General features: G+C 48.2%; 7 protein-coding genes across 7 annotated transcripts; 4 read left to right on the top strand and 3 right to left on the bottom strand.

Moving 5' to 3' along the window:
• Nucleotides 1–80: 80 nt before the first annotated feature.
• N7519_002130 (uncharacterized protein) lies at nt 81–4,022 on the bottom strand (the record flags this gene model as incomplete). Its single annotated transcript, XM_057288908.1, has 2 exons — nt 81–1,279; nt 1,733–4,022. The coding sequence occupies 2 exons, from the start codon at nt 4,020–4,022 to the stop codon at nt 81–83; spliced, it is 3,489 nt and encodes a 1,162-aa protein (XP_057150110.1).
• A 717-nt stretch (nt 4,023–4,739) lies between these two features.
• N7519_002129 (uncharacterized protein) lies at nt 4,740–6,208 on the top strand (the record flags this gene model as incomplete). The annotated part of the gene is made up of 6 exons (XM_057288907.1): nt 4,740–4,757; nt 4,821–5,067; nt 5,180–5,635; nt 5,700–5,887; nt 5,947–6,028; nt 6,084–6,208. The coding sequence occupies 6 exons, from the start codon at nt 4,740–4,742 to the stop codon at nt 6,206–6,208; spliced, it is 1,116 nt and encodes a 371-aa protein (XP_057150109.1).
• Nucleotides 6,209–9,166: 2,958 nt separating this feature from the next.
• N7519_002128 (uncharacterized protein) lies at nt 9,167–10,549 on the top strand (the record flags this gene model as incomplete). Its single annotated transcript, XM_057288906.1, has 4 exons — nt 9,167–9,855; nt 9,914–10,020; nt 10,069–10,190; nt 10,310–10,549. 4 exons carry the CDS (start codon nt 9,167–9,169, stop codon nt 10,547–10,549), a joined length of 1,158 nt encoding a protein of 385 aa, XP_057150108.1.
• A 2,832-nt stretch (nt 10,550–13,381) lies between these two features.
• Nucleotides 13,382–14,164, bottom strand: N7519_002127 (uncharacterized protein; the record flags this gene model as incomplete). The annotated part of the gene is made up of 3 exons (XM_057288905.1): nt 13,382–13,692; nt 13,745–13,967; nt 14,027–14,164. 3 exons carry the CDS (start codon nt 14,162–14,164, stop codon nt 13,382–13,384), a joined length of 672 nt encoding a protein of 223 aa, XP_057150107.1.
• A 291-nt stretch (nt 14,165–14,455) lies between these two features.
• Nucleotides 14,456–15,540, top strand: N7519_002126 (uncharacterized protein; the record flags this gene model as incomplete). The annotated part of the gene is made up of 2 exons (XM_057288904.1): nt 14,456–14,869; nt 14,932–15,540. 2 exons carry the CDS (start codon nt 14,456–14,458, stop codon nt 15,538–15,540), a joined length of 1,023 nt encoding a protein of 340 aa, XP_057150106.1.
• A 958-nt stretch (nt 15,541–16,498) lies between these two features.
• N7519_002125 (DUF1748 domain-containing protein) lies at nt 16,499–17,042 on the bottom strand (the record flags this gene model as incomplete). Its single annotated transcript, XM_057288903.1, has 3 exons — nt 16,499–16,831; nt 16,916–16,948; nt 17,040–17,042. The coding sequence occupies 3 exons, from the start codon at nt 17,040–17,042 to the stop codon at nt 16,499–16,501; spliced, it is 369 nt and encodes a 122-aa protein (XP_057150105.1).
• An 801-nt stretch (nt 17,043–17,843) lies between these two features.
• Nucleotides 17,844–19,858, top strand: N7519_002124 (pyruvate kinase CDC19; the record flags this gene model as incomplete). The annotated part of the gene is made up of 7 exons (XM_057288902.1): nt 17,844–17,967; nt 18,052–18,096; nt 18,164–18,210; nt 18,263–18,465; nt 18,581–19,414; nt 19,475–19,556; nt 19,610–19,858. 7 exons carry the CDS (start codon nt 17,844–17,846, stop codon nt 19,856–19,858), a joined length of 1,584 nt encoding a protein of 527 aa, XP_057150104.1.
• Between the last annotated feature and the right edge of the window lie 628 nt (nt 19,859–20,486).

The raw sequence follows: 20,486 nt of genomic DNA, 5'->3' as shown, positions 1-20,486 counted from the left end.
GCTTATCTTCATCCTTTGTGGTTTGCAGTTTCGTTCTCTATCTAGATAGTCGTCTGACAAGACATCCCCCGACCAGAATATCATGGAAATGGAACATCCCGACCAAGCGAGCGGGCAACCCAATAGCCTATCGCCTCCCGAACAATATTGTTACTCGCCCAGTTCCGGTTCGGATACACACGATGACCCAGCATGACCATAAATGTATCCGACGCACGATCAACAACAAGCGTGGTACCAGTAAAGCCCGTGTGTCCCCCTGCCAGCATATTGGCCATGGGTCCCGAGAAATAGCTCTGATTGAGCTCGAACCCGATACTGTGCTCATTACCAGGAAACGCGGTATTGAAATTTGTGAACATGAAGTCCACAGTCTCCGGTTCCAGTATCTGTTTACCGCCATATGTGCCGTTGTTCAGGATCATTTGGCAGAAGATCGCCACGTCCCCGGCCGTCGAAAAGAGACCGGCGTGTCCGCTCACACCATCAAGAGCCCAGGCGTTCTCGTCGTGCACGGTTCCTCGCACGGGCTGGGGGCGTTTAGGCTCGGCGTCTCCCAGGACTTCGATCTGATACTCTGTCGGCGCCATGCGCGCGCAGTACTGGAATGAAGGGGACTGGTTGTTTCCCTTGTTGAAAAAGGTGCTTGTCATGCCGAGCTCACGGGTAAATGAATAGACATACTCCTCAAATGGTATTTTGGTGACCTTCTCCAGCAAGAAGCGCAGGTTCATAAAGTTCAGGTCTGAGTATGTGTACGTAGATCCAGGAGCATTTTCGAGCTCATGCTCGATGACCGCACGAACGCGCTGCTGCATGGTCTTGTAAGGTGCTTCGTACAGACCGGGCAGAGGGTCTGGAGCGAAGCCACTTGTATGGGTCAACAGCATTAAGACAGTGATGTTGCTCTTCCCATTTGCCGCGAACCCGGGAAGATAGGAAGCAACGCTCTTATCCAAGCTTAGCTTGCCCTCGTCAATGGCACGCAGTGCGGCTACCGCAGTGAACACTTTGGTTAGACTGGCCATATCGTATATCGTGTCCATTTTGGCCGGGGTCCATTCTGTGGGAGGAAGCAATGTGCCATTGGAGTCTGCATACATACTCGTATTTCCGAAAGCGAAGGCGCTCACAATGGTGGACTTGTGGCCGATGACGACGGAGCCTCCTGGCTGGATGGGGTGAATCACATTGTGCGTAGGTGTTCCGTAGTTGGCAGGAATAGTGTATTGGCTCAAGTTTAGTGGCAGCTGTTGAAGAGGCTCGGCGAGAAGCCCCACTGATTCAGGAGAACCATGCTTGAGGATGCGGTCTCTGGCACTACAAAGTGAGCCGCAGCATGCAATGAGAGAAATGACTGAAGATTTGAGTCTCATCGTGGAGTTGGTATAGGGTGCATGGGTGTTTTCGGTGGCTTTCAGCCTACAAATATATACGAGCTCGCTTCTTGTTATCTGTGAGATAGTCCATAGATTAAATGCAACTCAGCATAGTAACCTTGTTATTATTTCTGGATAAGATCGGCCCTAGTTACGGGGTAACGCTCCACATTATAACCCGTTTAACAATCGTATCTCCGAGTCCCTGAAACGCCCCGGCAAATATCAGGTATGATCTGGAGATAGTTGAATGTTAAGCATAAAAAGTAAATGCGAAGATGGGTACAAGTCTTTATTAGAGCCAAAACAAAGGAAAATAAATAAACAAAAAGAGCGAGGTTGTATACAAAAACTAAGCCAAATCCGATGGGGAAGATGAACATCAGATCCGATAACGCTGCCGACATGCGAAATGTCATTCTCCAGTTCCTCCCCCATAATCTCGACACTATCCATGCGTCGCCGGTCCTTGCCGCGACCGATTTGCACATCAACAAATCGAGCGCTAACGGGAGTAATTGGCTCACTCCCATCTCCAATTGTAGTGCCATCTGACATGAGATCATCCGATTTCAACTCCCAGTTGGCCGCGCGAACCTTGGCTCTGCGACGTTCCGAGTTGATAGTCTCCTTCATGTGGGCGAAAGATCGCACTTGATCTGCGGCCCACTTGTCCAGGAGCTCATTTCGAGCTTCGACTTCTAACTGAAGTTGTTCTTCAAGGCCGGTGTTGATATTCTGAAGACGCTGCACTTCAGATTTGGCACCATGCAATGATGTGCTGAGGTCTGAGATGCGAACATTGAGAGTCCCCGTCTCTGCTTCATGCGCCTGAAGCTCACTGCTGTTTTGCTCAAGGCTCTCGATGGCTCTTTGATGTTCCTTTTCAAGAAGCTCCACCTGAGCCATCAAATCGCAAGCTCGAATTCGATTGTGCTCGACTATTTGCTCTAGTTCCCGGATACGAGACTCGGACTTAGAAGCAGTAGCCTCGGCCGAACAGCGTTTTGAGCGTTCATGGGCCACTTGTTTCTTGAGCTTAGATATCTGCCGGGTATAGTCCTCCTTTGTAGCTGTATTCTCCTTTTCAAGGTTGTCGATAAGGCTTTCGAGACCCTTCACTTCATAATGATACTTGTCGAGGGCTGTGCTTAATCTGTCAATCCCAACAGCCTGTTCCTGGCCTTCACGTTCGAGCTCTTGCATTCGCATCCGCGTGTGGAGCATATCGCTCGCGGAAGATGCGATTGAATCTTCGAGGCTGTCAATTTTTCTTGTAGCTGTCTCGTATCGGTGTAGTAAAGCGTCAAATTGCCCTCGGAGAGCCTTTTCCCGGCCGAGAGAGCCATCATGATAATGGCGCTCTGTCCCCAGATCTTTTGCCAGTGACTCAACGCGCCTCACCAGTGCACTTAGAGTTGCCTTGCCGTCCTCAAGACTGACGTTGGCAGTTTCACCAGGTAGCGCACGTTCAAGCTCGAGACGAGCTGAGCGGAAGTGGTTCCGCATGTCGGATATAACTTCGTCCACGCCGTCTCCGGAGAATCCCAAGCCGGAGCATTCTTGGGTGACTCCTTCGAGAGCCTCAGCAGCATCTGCCGCACGAGACAGAGCATTTTCCAAGATCTTCATGATATTCTCGAAGAAGTCCGACGGTGGAGATGACTGGCGGAAAAGGCTACTGATCGTAGGGTCATTGAACCCTGAGATTCTTGATCGACATGCGTCGAACAAGTTTTTCTTTTCTTGCCTGGCAGCTTCCAGGTCAAGAGTCAGGGAGTGAACCTCGGATGCCTCTGTATTGACTGATTTCTGCGTTTGGTGTTCGTCGGCTAGCATCAAGCTATCAGTGACGGGTGGATTATGGCTCCGAGTACGGAAATCAGGGGAGCTGGACACAATGACAGCACTGTCATTGAACATAAAAGTTTCCCCTTCACCGTTCGGAAATAGAGTGGCGTCGTCCAGACTGTGATTCGAAACCACTGATAATTCCTCGCAAGATCTGGGGGTGTCAGGTGTCATCCAATATGACTCTGCCAATGAATTGTCCTCAAAGTCCATTCCACCTTGTTTCATGGCCCTGAGTTCATCTTTTAACGAATCTCGCTCTTGAAGCAAAGCTCGCATGGTCTTTTCCATTTTGCGGGTCTCGCGCTTTTCGCGCTCAATCTGATTGATCTCATCGCTCAACCCGATTCGCCTAATTCTTCTCTGGGTTCGTGTATCCAGGATTTGGCGCAGCGGAGTAAATTGAATCCTTCGCTCGGTGCATGTTTCATCAAACGGCTCCTCCGGGTCATACGACCGCTGGAAGCGTGGTGTTGGGGCCGACCTGCGTCGGGATTTGCGGCTAGATGTGTAATCCCTAGATCCTGTCTCGAACGATGTTCGACGCATGGCCGGGGTCAAGCCAGTCGACCCGGCATCTTCATCGTGCAATAACCGAGGGCCTGGGTCGGAAAACCGCACTCTCTTTCTTGACTTCTTGGGTGTGACGGATACTGCTTTTTGTTGTTGATTGAGGCTGGCATCTTCTGGCACCGCTGCCAAGCTCCGTCTAGTCCGACTTGAGACTGGTGACTGGCTTCTTGAACTTGAGAGAGAGCTCTTCCGTTTCCTTCCTGATCGAGTGATGTCCATCTTGGATAGGGGAGTATGGGAGTATATCGGAACAATTAAAGCCAAAACAAAGAAATGTTTTACAAAATAAAAGTGTACACAGGGATATGCTTATAAAAAGAATTCTATAGATCACAAGTTAAGACGTAAACAAACAAAGTGGGGCTCTATAGGCAGCAGGGGCCCAGACGCGTGCCTGGATGCATATTTCCTATTCCGGTAATGGTAAACAAGATGCTTCTTTGGGCAATCAGGTGACAGCCGAACATAAGGTTCCACGTGATATCGACATATTAACACACGTGACATACTCCGTCATGCCTATACAACATACATAACTCATTGAGGTAGATGGAAAATAATATGTGTTTAATCCAATGGTCTCTTCATAGGCAGATACTCAGCTACGCAGTGGAGATTCAAAAATTGGATATATTGTAGATAGAGGTCAGAGCTACTCCGCACTGCCACAAAATGTACCTTATCGATAGCTTCCAACTCACATTAGCTCCAAATACGAAAACGGAAAACTGGCCAGCTTCCTCCAGTCTAAACCCTGCAATATTGGCAATATTAGGCACATCAAACATCTTCCCTGCGTGGACCGATTCCCCTTATCTCCGTGTGACTTCATGCATTTCCCCCCTCCTGTGTCTCCTGGTGATGTCATTTACGATACTCTGAAGAGGCTCAACCATATCACTTATCTCTGGCAAATTTCAGTGTATCAAAAGAAAGATGATGATCACTACCAGTGTATGTTTAATTATTGATGATAAAAATTGCCGTGGATGACCCTGTGCTCACATTTTGACGCAGCAGGAACAAACCAACGATGGTCCCACCGACCAGCCAGCTAATGACGGGCAGTCGTCTCCACCCGCAGATCAATTGTCGTTGCTTGAATTACCCGCTGAGATCATCCAAGACATTGCATCTTATCTCTCGGCTCCAGATCTCGCTCGCCTCGGCGCCACTTGCCGGGCCCTCGTCGATCATGCATCGAATGACTTGCTATGGGCTAACCTGGTGAACGAGAGACTACCTACTCCTATCCGGGACCCAGGTCCCTTTGGGTCATTTTCGTCGTCTCTATCTTGCATATTACCCTTGTTGGTTCATTCCTCAGCACAAGATCTGGTTCGCAGACCATGAACACACCGGGATGCTGATCATAGCTCGATATGATAATCGCTGTGGTGTGATTGAAGCATACCGTGTCGTTGCAGGACGTGGCACCCCTCAGTTTCAATTATGGACCTCACACCCAGAAGTCATGATTCAGTCTTTTGAACCCAGTGTACGGCTGGCGTTAGATGATCCTGTCTTATTTCTCAATGACCCAAATCCGACCTCCCAAACAGCCCCAAACCAATCCTTTCAGTCAATGCCAGAGGAGCGACGCATGCCCATGGCTTCAGATTCCCCGCTATCGCTTTGCTCTGAATCTAGCACTCCAGGCCCTTGGGTTGAACCCGATGCCATTTGGCCACCACGAACCATCCCGAGTAATACACGCACAGTTCGTGATCTGAGGGACTCACCCCCGCCAAGACCGAAACGCTTGTGGGAGCTGTCCGAATCGTTCTTTCGTATTAGGAAATGGCTTGACCCAGGGTTTATGTTTCTCGCCGGTACCAAACGAAGCGAGTCTAACTTATTCAACTCTCGATCCTGTCCTTTACACTCCCACTGTAGAGAGACCCTACCAGGGAATTTGGGTCGGAGACTACTCAGCCCATGGATGTGAATTTCTGCTTGTTCTGCAGAAGGGGATGGAGGCCGAAGCACACAGCGATGAAAAAAAGTCGAAGATAACCGACGCCCAGGAGGATATTGGACAGCGAGGCTCGTTGCAAGCTGTCAAGCTGACAGGTGACCCCAATGTTCCTCGTGGCCAGTTCTCGTTTGTTGCCGAAGACATTGGCTCCAGAGGCTTGATTAGTGTCGGGATGAGGAGGAGCCTTTTGTCGGCGCCCGGATTGTGCGTTGCCGTGGCCATGTAGCTGGACTTGGGTTCCGTGACGGTAAGCAGCCTTGCTAAATAATCCAAAGCGATCATATCTAACACGCCATTCGCAGACACCTACATTGACTCCCAGCTGATCCTTATTTCTCCTGACCACATGGCTCACTACTGGAAGGAAATGGGCCATGTCTCGTATTTCCGCCGTGTGGACATTGACGCTCTACTACATAGTTCATAGTTGACGACCATGTTTCTGCGGTTTTCGTTCCAGTTAGTTAATTTTTCGTTTTTTACATACCCCCTGCTTCCATGTCGTGTTTATTGAGTCGTTTAAGTTGTGGGATCATTGCGGACTGAATTCAGCCCTGGTTTGGGAGAAAATATGAGCTCCCGCCAAGACCTTCATTCTCCCCTCATATCACCATACTTTCATACATCAGTATTCCGGGGTGAAAGATTCCTGTAGTATATATGTGTGTTATATATGCACTTCTTGGACCTCGGGTCACAGACAACTTTCATTGTTCAGCAATTATGCCTGAGGTATTAAAACGTCCAGACACCTGCCTCTCCTCATTTTCTTCGCATGCTTGAAAGATATAGGCCCATTCGTCCGCTTGCCCTTGGCAGATTTGGGAGACCTTTCCTAAAGTATGTACATACACTAAGGAGGCCTTACCGTAGGGATGCCCAGGTGGTTACACAATGACCAAATCGGGATCAAGTTGCATACCCACTGACCATCGAGCTATTTATTATATTTCAGCCTCGCTAAGGATGGTTACACAATGATGGATGGAATTTACGCTAAGATAATGTCATCGATACCTCATACGTGGCATTGCTCTCCTAGGGTTTGCCGTGGTCAGCGGACCGTCCCGACACGGACCGCCCGGGCTGTGTGTCCAGCGGAGTCCCGCAAACAATTTATGGAAATGAAGGTTAAGGACATATCCAGACTTCCAAATGATCATGCGAGGCGGTACACTTGGATCTGTGCAATAAAGTAGCTAATGTATGGTACTAGGTGATGGCCCCGGGGGCGTAGGGCTTAACTAAGATGCTCAAAGACGCCTCCAGGGCTCCTCATAGCCTCATCCACTGGTTCAAGCTTCATATAGCTTTCATATAACTGAGAAGGTACAAAGCGTGGAATTATTTTTCAAGTTTCACAGTATTCTTCCATCTCGACAATTAGTTGCTGGTAACCAACCTTGGAGGTGTCACAAGCTTAGACCATCAATGTCGACATCCTGTAAGGAATGGAGCCATAGAAATGATTTCATTTTGGAGAATATACATCCGGAGAAAAAGTAGATGACATGCAGCCCTTGGCTGTTCTTTTTTTACGTCAGTGGCCAGGACTTCACACGGTATACTCCAACGTTATGCTCCATATTACCTAGGTAATATACTGTATTCTTGACTAATCCATGCATGTTGCCCAGTGTAGGTCGTCTACGCCAATCAACATGGCCACCGATTCGCCAACCATCCGCACACTCTTACAAAGCAAAATGAAAGGGCATTTTTGGGTGACTAGGAATATGTGGTTCGCGTAAGAGAATAACCCTTGCACCGGTGATGACTCGGTCTGACCACCATCTCTGGCCCCGTTGGCTCCATGGTCGCCGAGGCCTCCTCCGCCGTGACCTTGTCAAGGACGTCTCCTGCCCCGTTGAGGACATTGATTAGCATTGGTTTAACAAGATGTCAGGTAGAATAAATCACCAATATTTCCTGATACCCTATAGTGTGACCTGCAGCCTGCTTTAGGTACTGGGATTCCTGTTTTGTTCATGTTTAATATCGCATTGAGCTATCGTTATTCCCACATTGCTACATTAGGAAGGTGAGCTACTCTATAGTCACGAAGGGTGGCGCTGACGTGCTCAAGCCGTCATACTACCTTTGAATGCTGGAGCCAGTCCAGTTAACAAGAAGGCTTCTGTGCAGCTAGCCCAGAGGAGATCACGTAGCTAGCTCAGGTTGATTTTGCAAACAGCCCTCGCAAATAAAATGGTGCGAGGCATTTCATGCAACCTCATCTTTTTGTCTAAGGTGGTTGTAACCACCTCGCCACCCCTAATCATTATCCATTGGTGAGCTATCCATGCGGGAGTGTCGATGTTTTAGAAAACTGTAAGTGTATAGTCACAAGATGGGTTTGTCATAAAAAATGGTTTCTTGTGCGTTGTTTAGACTAAAACGGTTTTACTATAGTATTGCTTTACATACAGTTTTATTCAAAAAAACGTCTTTATTACAGTACGTTTTGACTTTAAACGTTTTATAAGTCTAAAACCCTTTTAAATCTACTATACATAGAGTAAAAACCTACCTAAAACCTCACTAAAACCTCACTAAAACGGTTATTCATTTCTAAAACGGTATTTATAGATAAAGACTTTTTGCTAAAACAAAGGTTAAAGATATAGAAATCCCGTAAAACGGTTTAATTCCACAATACTATCTTAAACCCGTTTTACCATAGTATTCTAAAACATCGACACTCCTACATGGATAAGCATAGACCTACGAGTGGGGCGAACCGGGGATTGGACGAATAGGAGGCCGTCGTGAATCCGCAGAGCCGGGGCAAGGTGCGAGAGAGGGCCTGGCATATACGTATATATAAAAAAAAAAATAATCTTCGCTCTCCTAAAACCTCACCAAAATCTCAGTAAAACGGTTATTCATTTCTAAAACGGTATTTATAGATAAAATCGTTTTGCCAAAACAACGGCTAAACATATAGAAATCCTCCGGGCCGTAAAACGGTTTAATCCCACAATATTATCTCAAACCCGTTTTACCATAGTATTCTAAAACATCGACATTCCTGCATGGATAAGTATAGACTTACTAGTGGGGCGAACCGGGATTGAATGAATGGGAGGCCATCCTGAATCCGCAGAGCCGGGGCAAGGTGCGGGAGAGGGCCTGGTATACATAATATAATAAATTTTCGCTCTCCTAAAACCTCACCAAAACTGGACGAATGGGAGGCCGTCCTGAATCCGCAGAGCCGGGGCAAGGTGTGGGAGAGGGCCTGGTATATATATATAATGATATTCCGCAAAATGTTGAGAGCAACATACCACCATTGTTCCTCTCATATAGCTGTCCAGTAAGTTGATGGAACACCGACTTAAGGTAAATACTGATCGAAAAGTTTTGAAAGAAAGACGACAAAATGCTCTCACATCGGAGTGTCTCTATTGCACTGCGTCCACCAGTTGTCTGTCACAACTCTATTCGCCATGCCCCGAACTTTCTTGCGCGCCAGCAGACGAAAGGCTTAGCGACTACTACAGCACCGAGCGACTTGGGTAGCACAATGCCACCAAATTATGTGGCTCGTGTTGGACAGCTCAAGACGTTCACTTTGCCCGAGAAGGCCACCGGATCTCCCGGAGACGTCGAAATGGGAAAGGCGTTGATCAACGCGTGGCGTGAAGACGGTATCCTTCAGATTGCAATGAATCCCAAGCAGCAGGATCTCTTTAATAAAGCGTTTGCTGCCAGTAAACGGTTCTTTGCTCTGCCTCCCAATGTAAAGGCTAATTGTGTGGACACTCAGAGCTACGCAGGCTATATAGCCTCTGGGGAAGAAATTACAGATGGCATTGCTGATTATTCAGAGATCTTTACGGTCACTAAGGATCTTCCTCTGGAAGAGCCTAGAGTGGCAGCTAAGTGGCCTTGCCATGGTCCTTGCCCTTGGCCAGATATCGATACGAAGGCCCCTATACAAGAGTATATGGACTCCTTGGGTAGTAGCGGGGAAACGCTCCTGCAGTTGATTGAACACGGACTCAGTCTGGAGCCTAAGACTCTGACCTCCTTAACCAAGGATGGATGGCACCATCTCCGTACCCTGAGGTAGGCTACATAGGTTCTATTTAAAAATGGCTCAGTGTATTCTGACCTTGACGTTCAGGTTCCCTCAACACAACAAGACTAACGGGAAAGGAAAAGATGGCCGCGGCATTGGGTCTCACACGGACTACGGTCTCTTGGTCATTGCAGGCCAGGATGAGGTTGGAGGTGAGGTTCCCAGTGTATCCTTAGGTGTATATTCACTGATCATTTAAGGCCTATTTATTCGGCCACCTTACTCCGATGAGAAGCTCGAGAATTGGAAGAGCAGCGCTGCTGGCTTCCGCGAACATGATGATCGATGGACCTATGTACCTCCTGTACCCGGAGTCTTCACAGTATTCCCAGGTTTGTATATTTTTCTCCACAAATACTTCAGAGTTCTTATTCGGCCATTCTCCAGGGGATATGATGCAGTTCATGACCAACTCGTACCTACCATCCACCCCCCCACAAGGTCGGCCTGAATACCCGCGAGCGATACGCCTTTGCCTACTTCCATGAGCCTAGCTTCCAAGCTGAGATCTCCCCAATCGCGAAGCTTTATGATGGCAAGCCTCCAGATGAAAAGATCCATTACGGAACCCACTTCACAAACATGTTCATGAGGAACTATCCAGACCGGGTTACAACAGAGAGGATTTTAAAGGAGGACCGATTGAAGTTGTTGGATCTGCCTGAGCTGAGAACCCAATAGGAGCCTCGGAGGACCACCCTCTCCTCAGGCTGACCTCTCACAACAAAGAACCTCATTCAACATCACAATCATTTTCTCTGCACTCCCAACTAGGACGATTCAACTCTGTCCATTGAGCTCATCGTGCGAATATTCTAGTAGTTAATTCTTGTCTTGACATTTCGGTGGCTATACTCATTCAACATCACAATCATTTTCTCTGCTATTCCCAACTAGGACGATTCAACTCTGTCCATTGAGCCCATTGTGTGAATCCTCTACATAGTAGATAGATCTTATCTTTGACATTTCGGTTACAATATGAACTGTCCAATGATGATGCGAATATTTAACGATTCCCCCCTATACTGGCAGCAATATGGATATGACGAGCATACGGGTAAAAACCAATGGTAGTAAATTCTCCAAAGGAAAATAGTAATGGTCCTGAATTGGCACTTTATACGCACAAATCAATGAGTAAATTGCATATGTACTTTTAAGGTATCAGCGGTCTATAAAAAGATCGGTACCCTAGCTCTTAAAAGCTATTCCTAGATCTCGGTTTGCTTCAAGAGCTGTTAATTCTTCGATTTTTATACATATAGATTATTCTTCTGATCTCGTAGGTTCAATACTGGGGACCCTGTACTAGATTACCCTATTCTATCTGTTAAAATGTAAAGGAGCAAACATTGGAGTCTGACCTAGGAAAGTTTGATGCCTTATTCCCCATTTCTGCCTAAACAACATTCATTGTTATCAATGCATCTTCTAACTATATTTAACTAGTGAACTAGTTATCTCTTTTGCTTTCCACAAGAATGACCCCCATCCTCATTTCCATGACAGCTCCAGGTTAGACACTTGTGGAGATGGACTACAACCGCAACAACCTACGTGTCCCTCCAGCCCGTTCTGCCTAGTCCACTCAGCAGTATAGCACTAGCAACAGCCTTTATAACTCATATCGGCGGGTCCTTTCTAGTCGTGGTTTCTATATAGTTGCGAGGGTATATATTATTGAGCGTGAAGTACCTCTCTCTCCCTGCTCTATTAGGTTGGATCACACTTTATTCGCGTTTATATTCCATCCATGAATATAATATGCTAACAGTTTGGCCTAATCTGCACGAAGACTTATACCAGGATGCCACCTCCTGGTCTGACAAAACAATAGAACATCGACCTGGTCGTAGACAATGAATGCCGCAGCTTTCTCCTGTAGTACTCAAACATGACAGAGAGCGAAGATAAGCGATTGGTGTATCACTACCATGGCACCAAGGTTCACATACATAGAGACTATGGGGACTGCGCTATAGGCCCCAAATCCTAGGACTGCCAGGGTTCACACTACGGCTCCCATAGACTGCATACCATAGCTTCCTTGTTGGGCAAATATAGAGTCCTTGCTAACCTTAGATTATAGTGCCTATCTTACGCCCGTCAATTCTCTTATTGGTAAAGCTCCTACTATGGGAAAGAGGCTGACCAGGCGACACGAGTCGCCCGATATATGAGAGCATAGACAGACTTAATAGACTTCCGGACTATCTTACAATGGCTTGTGGACAAAGGGTCTTGTAGTCCGGTATTCCCAGGGACAAGTTGGCGAGGCTCCTACCGGCAAATTTCTGGATTGTTCAGCAACTACGTCTGAGGTATCAAGGAATCAAGGTACTGTGTACATATCATTGTCAAAGAAGAATACGATGTTCTAGGTAGATAAGATATCTGAAATGCCAGCTCAACATTTACATAATGATGGATTTACTGTTCAATTTCGCATATATTCTGGGCCAGCTAACCAAGTAAATATGTACCTCGGTAGCCACAGGTTTCCAGAACCGTCGTCTGTCCTGTAAACCCTGTATTGCAATGACAGCAGTGCTTCATACCTCCCCGAACCCCCCGAACCCCTAACGGAAGCGGGAGCTGCAAAGACTCTCCGGACTTCCTTGTCCGTCAACCGCGTATTCAGGACCTCTCTTAGCTCCTCAGGAGTCAAGGTTGCCGCAAGGTGCGGACGCACCTCCTTCTGTGTCCAATATAGTTTGGCGAGGAGCGACAACAGCTCACATTTGGGGACCCTTGAGAGGCCAGCAAAATTTATCATGAGGTTGTTCATCTCCAGCCACCGCAGGATCGTTAATATGTCCTGGAGATCCGTGCGGGCCCACTGATGATATGCCTGCCTCGTTGCCATCTCGGCTGTGCTCCAACACTTGAGTTTCGTGAGGACCAGCACCGAGGGATGGACAATGGACACTATCAATTAAAGTCAGTGGAGTTCCAATACTAGTTGAGCAAGAACTGACTGGACGTGTTTAGCCGGCGACCTGGACGATCCTCCGGATTCACATTGTATACCTCTGTTGCTCTGGGGTCTGGGATATGCCATGACCGATTGTTCGGGCCCATGACATCCACGTGGACTTTTGTTCCACGGTAATCATAAGCGAGTCTGCCAAACACCGGATGTATTTGGCCGGCGACCTGGACAATCTTCAGGGTTCACATTGTAGACTTCCCTTGGCTCGACCTATATCGCAGCAATGCTCCATGACACAGGGTAATCTATGCTGAGCAATGATACCAGCTCCCATGCGAGAGATTAGTACTAAATATAATTATAACTAGCAAAAATGCTCTGAGATTTTCTTTTGCTTTTGGTGATTTCGGAGTCACAAATGACTTTTCGTCTCACTTTCATTTCAGTTTCATTTCTCTTCTCTTGTCATGGGGCCCCTTGGATGTGTCATGACCAGTCGTGGGCTCATGACACCCACGTAGACGTTTGTTCCGCGGTAGTCAGAAAACCAACCACTCTCTGAGGCAACGTACCCCACCCTACTTGGTTTTATCCGCAGTGAGAGCATCACACATCTCATCAGCTGAGAGGGTCAGGGAGAGGTAGGGCCGTGCCCGCCTTTCGGACCGGTACAGCCTTCCCAGGAGCCTCATCAACTTGCCCCTGGGAATACCGGGCAGCCCAGAGAAATCAATACGGGACCCTTTGTCCACAAGCCATTGTAGGATGGTCCAGATATCCATTAAGTCTGTCCGTGCTCTCATATACCGGGCGACTCGTGTCGCCTGGTCGGCCTCTTTCCACGGTAGAAGCTTCGTCAATAGAAGGATTGATGGGTGTAGGATGGGCACTATAATCTAAGGTTAGCGAGGACTCTATATTCGTCGAACAAGAGAGCGCACCCATCGTGTGCAATCGCCGCTGCGGGCAGTCCACAGGAGCGACAGTGTGCACCCTAGCAGTCCTGGGATTTGGGGCCCATGGCGCAGTCCCCATAGTCTCCATGTCTATATAGACGTTTGTCCCATGGTAGCGATACACCAGTCGCTTGTCTTCGCTCTCCGTAATGTTTGGGTACTGTAAAAGAAGGCTGCGGCAATCCCGGTCTACGACCAGGTCGATGTCCTAATGTTTTGTCAGACCAGGAGGTATCTTTGAACCAGGGGAATTAGAAAAGGTGGTACCTCTGTCACTCGGGCTCCTCCAAGGAGACCTGTAGCGTATCCGCCGATGAAGATGTGAGAAATCTTTTCATTGCGCAAGATATTTGTTAAAGTGGTTGCTGCTGCATCCAAGTGGCTGAAGTCGCTTTGCGAAGGCATGGTCGCGGTTGTTGGGGAGGAAGAGAAGAGAGAAGAGGAAGAAAGGAAGTGCTTTGATATTTAAAGGAGCGAGGAGGAGAAAGCCGCGGAAGGCAAACAAATCAAAATGATTGCTCTTCAGTTCAGAACTGAGAAGGAGAAGAGAGTTGCCACTTTTTCCTGTCACTATATCCTGTCCCTTCCCACTACGTCCCCGGTCTTTGCTTGTGGTAAGAATCAACGCCTTTCCAAATAGTCTCGATTGCTATTTCGTCTCATATTCGAAGGGCTTGCAATCATTGATTATCACCAATGGAGACTGAAGAGACCAAAGGGCTCGCAGTCCCTCATGTTACTTCGCCCACTATCGAGGCAACGCCAACTTCTCCCGAGAAAATTGAAGCACTATCAGTCCCCCTTTCTATCTCGCCTGTCAGTGAGCCGATGCAAGCTTCTCATGATGAGACCAAACAACTCCCAGTTTCTCTTCCTGTCTCGCCTGTCATCGAGCCGATATCATTGTCTCAACTTAACCCAGGCCCCTTGGAAGAACCAAGTCAACAGACCGAGACATCAGACGCACAGGTCGGCAACGTGGCACTTCACCAACAATTTCCTGACACTGTTATAAAGGAAGCGTTGAAAGCACTTATCGACAACAGCATCTCAGTTGTGGAATACGGGAACCAGGTTCTATACAGATGTGGGTATGCAGAGGTTTTGATTGTCAGTGATGAAAAATTCTCCACTCTCTCCAATAAAATAACCAGCTAACATAGTTTCACCAGGCCGTAGAGTGGATTGTGCCAGATAAACAGCTGTTGCTTGCTTCCCAGGTGTTGCTCGAGCACAACTGGCCCCGCCTTCTTTATCATGAGAGAGATTGGACTGGATACCCTAAAGTCGATGAATACTGGGAAAGTCGATACCTGATGCATGACCTTGATGGCCAGGGCTGGATGCGTGTTCATCTTATGCCTATGTCATTGGTTGGTTTCACTCTTGAGGAGACTGTCGAGGTTCCCTCGACATTTGCTCACGAGCTCCACCTCCGCACCCCCAAGCCTCCTCATTACATGTCATCCTTGATACGTCATCTGTTGCAACTACCAATTGAACACGATAGCCGACTTCGGGTAGAGAAAGACCTCATGGCGTTTATCTCTGCTTACATCCTCAAAGATGGACCGGCTAATACGACTATGTGGACCCATCTTGATGACCAGGAGAGCGACGAGGACTACCAGAAAAGAGTTGAAGAAGGGGTCCGGTTTATGAAGACATGGGACTGGAGCAAGATCGAGGAGAGATACCTGGCCATAGCTGAATGTGCGGTCCGAGATTGCCGGTACATCCATACGCTGACAGATGTCCAAGAAGAGCAACAGATTCCCTGATCTGACGTTACAAGATTGCAGGAGCCTTCGGTAGTTATTGAGGAGAGATGGGACTGTGTGAATGCGTCTCCTTTTCATCTGAAGCCCCATTTTCGTTCGGGGACTCTTCGTTATCTTCCATAGCATGAGATAGTCATAAAATAAAAGTCTTAAGGCATTCTTATTTGTCACATATTTTCTTACTCTTCCGTAAACTTACTATACAACAGCAAGAGAAGTGCCAGGGTGCAGTTCGCACAATGTTCAGAAGGTGTCTTCGATGGGCTATGATGATACGCTCGGTACACTGTAAGTGAACAACGATGTAGTTCACAACGAAACTCGCCAGCTAGGGAATTTTCTGACGGAGGGTTAAGAAACCAACGTCCCCAGCTCCAAGAATTAATACCATCCCAAGCTAGGTACGCACAAAGATTATGATCTCGGGTTATACGGGTTACAGCCCGTTGGCAAGAGACATCTTGACATGTCTGTGACCTTTCGTCCATATCTACAAGGAGGATATTCCAGTGGTTGTCTGGTAAGCTAATGGCTGGATTTGTGTGATGATATAGAGCAGGCAGAAAGATAAAAGGTATCGAAAAACAGTCAAGACGCCATGACCTCAAAAGCATTGGTCGAAAGTGGAGGCTGGAGCGCAGATAAGAATTGGTCATCACTCGTCAATCCAGCCTTGAAGCATATACATGTGGTGCCCGGTGATTGAAAAAGCCACACGGCCACAACACAGACTCAATCTGTACGTACTGATATTGTATCACCTTGCCATAAGGCCAAGCGTCAAGACCAAGGCCCACGTTTGTGCCGCCAGTCCAGCCCCGCGGCAATTCATGCACTCCCTTGAGTTACCATGTACCACAATTCATTCCGCAATCATACACACATCAAATGGCCTAATGTTGAGTCGTGAGAAAGGGATCGCCGATTTGTCTCCCCGAGTTAAGCATGACGGCGCCAATCACCGGCGTCGTTCGAACCAGGAAGACGAGCCCATGACGGCCACTGACTGGTCCATCATCCATTCGCCAACACCAAGGTAACTGTCAACCCATTTCTTGATGTCTTTGTTATCTGTGATCTTGTCTGAATTGAGGCTGGGGCTATCAAGGTCCCACGCACACACGACCCAACGAGCGGGGTGCGCGGGAGTAACAGAGTTAGCCAACAGTTCTACCATGCATATCGAGAGCACCCATGACGAGCAACAAGCTGAATAAGTGATAGCTTGGAAGAAGAGAATCGTGAGGGGTAGGGTGTATTTACGTGAGGCCTGTAGAGCGCTTGACGCCTGCTAGGAAGGCGGAGACTGAGATTGAAGACACCGGTTAGTTTGTATTCCGAGGTTCCACATAGGCTTATAGGACTCACAGAGAACCGCATCAAATGCGTAGTGGGTAAGACGGCCGAACTAGATCGCAGCGATCATGCAAGTCAGTCATGACATGCTCTATGTTGCGGGGACCTCGGTTGTCCAGGATCGACTAGCAAAGGTCTCTTACCATGATGCAGGTAGAGGGTGTCAACACCGTGGATATTGAGTAACCGACAGTAACCAAAAAGCTTGTGAGGCAAAAAGTAAGAGGAGACCCAAGCTGTCATCGGCCTAAAGAGTGGTCACGTGGGAATTCACATGACGTCTCTAAGGGTGGCTGGAGATGAGGCTGGTTACCTAAACTGGGTACCTGACATAATCCACAATGAGGCTGGGGATGCCAAGATTGTCCAGTTGTCCATCTGGGCACTAGCCCGGATTCGGTCTATCGATAAGCGTTGATCCCACCGGAATCCCCTTTCGCCCTTCGCCTCTGGGGGATCAATTGGGTGTCTGTATTTGTCACATTTATTTGATAGAAAGACTCCAATCTACAGCGCGTAGGCCAGCACGGGGCAATCCTCCGCTTTTTTGCGGTCAACCTAGTCTGGAGTCGATATATAATTTTTTTTTTCTGCCTGGATAATTTATGCCGCCTCTCCCAACACCTCAAGCTTCAGTAAATAGAAAATATAGCTAGACGAAGAGAAAGAAACAAGACCAGTCGAATCCTGATATTTCAGAGAATTCGCAAATTAATTTGGTATACATATTGTCCAGCATCAATAGTAAGAACTAAAAAAAGGTCTTGGGATGGAACACCAATACTCACACCGGCGGCCAACATTTTCCCTCCCGCCCCGCACCCATCCGTTTTCTCTTTCCCCTCCATCTCTCATCCTTTCTTCTCTTACCATCCTCTCTGATTCTCAATTGATCAGAACTACCTTACCCTTTCCATTTTCATTCAACAATTGTTGATCACATCAAAATGGCTGCCACCAACTCCCTCGACCACCTGAGTAACCGCATGAAGCTGGAGTGGCACTCCAAGCTCAACACCGAGATGGTGCCTGCGAAGAACTTCCGCCGCACCTCCATCATTTGTACCATTGGTATGTCATAGCAATAACTTGGAACCGTCGAAGAAGTTGCGACGGAGGGAAAAAAGAACCGGTTACTAACAGGCAGTCGATCAGGTCCCAAGACGAACTCCGCTGAGAAGATCAATGCTCTCCGCACAGGTATGGCAATAAAGTTTCCGACGGAAATGGGCAGTTTTGCTGGGTAGATAGTCTGACATGGCTATAGTCGGTCTTAACGTCGTTCGCATGAACTTCTCCCACGGATCATACGACGTCAGTATCTCCAGTCAATATCTGATGAAGACCTTCACTGACTTGCCTGCAGTACCACCAATCTGTCATTGACAACGCTCGCGAGGCCGCCCGTATCCAGACTGGTCGCCCTCTTGCCATTGCCCTCGACACCAAGGGCCCCGAGATCCGTACCGGTAACACCGTCGGTGACAAGGACTACCCCATCAAGCAGGGCACCGTGCTCAACATCACCACTGATGAGGCATACGCCACTGCTTCTGACGATAAGAACATGTAAGATCACTCCCATGGATGAAGTGCGAATTGTTTGAATCGACATTCGTTCAGTGTATTTGCGTGGCTGGATGAGCTTGACATGTGACGTGGACTGACAAGTGTGTGGCAACAGGTACCTTGACTACAAGAACATCACCAATGTGATCGCTCCCGGCAAGCTCATTTACGTTGATGATGGCATTCTGTCCTTCGAGGTGCTTGAGGTTGTTGATGAGAAGAACCTTAAGGTCAAGTGCCTGAACGACGGCAACATCTCATCCCGCAAGGGTGTCAACCTGCCCGGCACTGATGTAGACCTGCCCGCTCTCTCGGAGAAGGATATTGCCGATCTGCGATTCGGTGTCAAGAACAAGGTCGATATGGTCTTTGCTTCATTTATCCGTCGCGGCAGCGATATCAAGCACATCCGTGAAGTCCTTGGCGAGGACGGCAAGGAGATTCAGATTATCGCCAAGATTGAGAACCAGCAGGGTGTCAACAACTTCGATGAGATCCTCGACGAGACCGATGGTGTTATGGTTGCTCGTGGTGACCTCGGTATCGAGATCCCCGCCCCTAAGGTTTTCCTTGCCCAGAAGATGATGATCGCCAAGTGCAACATCAAGGGCAAGCCCGTTATCTGTGCCACCCAGATGTTGGAGTCCATGACATACAACCCCCGCCCCACTCGTGCTGAGGTTTCCGATGTTGCCAACGCCGTTCTCGACGGTGCTGACTGTGTCATGCTGTCTGGTGAGACCGCGAAGGGTAACTACCCTTGCGAGGCCGTTAAGATGATGTCCGAGACTTGCTTGCTGGCTGAGGTTGCCATCCCTCATTTCAACGTCTTTGATGAGCTGCGCAACCTCGCCCCTCGCCCCACCGAAACCTCCGAGTCCGTTGCCATGGCCGCTGTCAGTGCCAGTCTGGAGCTGAACGCCGGTGCCATCATCGTTCTGACCACCAGGTATGTGCCGGAAAGGCGTTTCTGTCGTTTTTGATGACGATCATACTAACGAGTCCATAGTGGTAAAACCGCCCGCCTTGTGTCGAAGTACCGTCCTGTCTGCCCCATCCTGATGGTCACTCGCAATGAGACCGCTGCCCGGGTAAGTCCAATTCGGTCGTTGGAGTGTCGTTCTTTGCTGACAATAGTTTCCAGTACTCCCACCTGTACCGCGGTGTGTGGCCCTTCTACTTCCCCGAGACCAAGCCTGACTTCAACGTCAAGATCTGGCAGGAGGATGTCGACCGTCGTCTCAAGTGGGGTATCAACCACGGTCTCAAGCTCGGAATCATCAACAAGGGCGACCCTATCGTCTGCGTCCAGGGATGGCGTGGCGGCATGGGCCACACCAACACCGTTCGTGTGGTTCCCGCCGATGAGAATCTCGGTCTCGCCATGGAGTAAATCTTCCGTAAACTCATCAGATGGGAAGCTTTTGGGGATTGACGGTCCAATATGCTTTGTTTACCGCCGGTGTGCGGATGGGATACATACATTTCTTTTTCTCTTTTCTCGATTTTTTTTCTTTCGAAGCCAAGTTTGTTCTGCGCTGATGGTCTGGACCATAGCCTGGAAGGTTAATACATTGCTCATGTAAATGAAACGAATTTAATGCTTTCCGGTCAAGTTAGTGGGTTAGTAAAGACTAAACAATTCAAATTGTAAATTGAGTAGACATGAAACTGGTATTTTGTGCTTGAGTCCTTGTAGACTTGGTATGTCGCGTGCCGGGAGAGTTCGCGAATGTCGCTATAATCGGACAGAGTATTCTCGCGTATGCATGCCAATGCATAGAAGAACTGCTCCGAAGCCCATGCGCGATTCAAACTTGAATGATTCTCTTGAAAGAGCACTCCATTCAAAGGAAAGGAGAGAAAAAACGAAAGTCGAACGAAAACCAGATGCGGGGGACCGCACCCGAGGCAGCTTAAATCCCCCGATATGCCCGAGGATGTGACGATATCATCCGGGCATATGCCGACGCATTCTGTGATTTCCTTCTCTGCGCAGGGAATAATGCGATTTTTGAAAT

Source organism: Penicillium mononematosum (assembly GCF_028829835.1).
Source record: "Penicillium mononematosum strain IBT 11891 chromosome Unknown utg000002l:1.0-8112719.0:1.0-8118358.0, whole genome shotgun sequence".
Classification (NCBI taxonomy): domain Eukaryota; kingdom Fungi; phylum Ascomycota; class Eurotiomycetes; order Eurotiales; family Aspergillaceae; genus Penicillium; species Penicillium mononematosum.
This window is presented reverse-complemented; position numbering and strand designations above follow the sequence as displayed.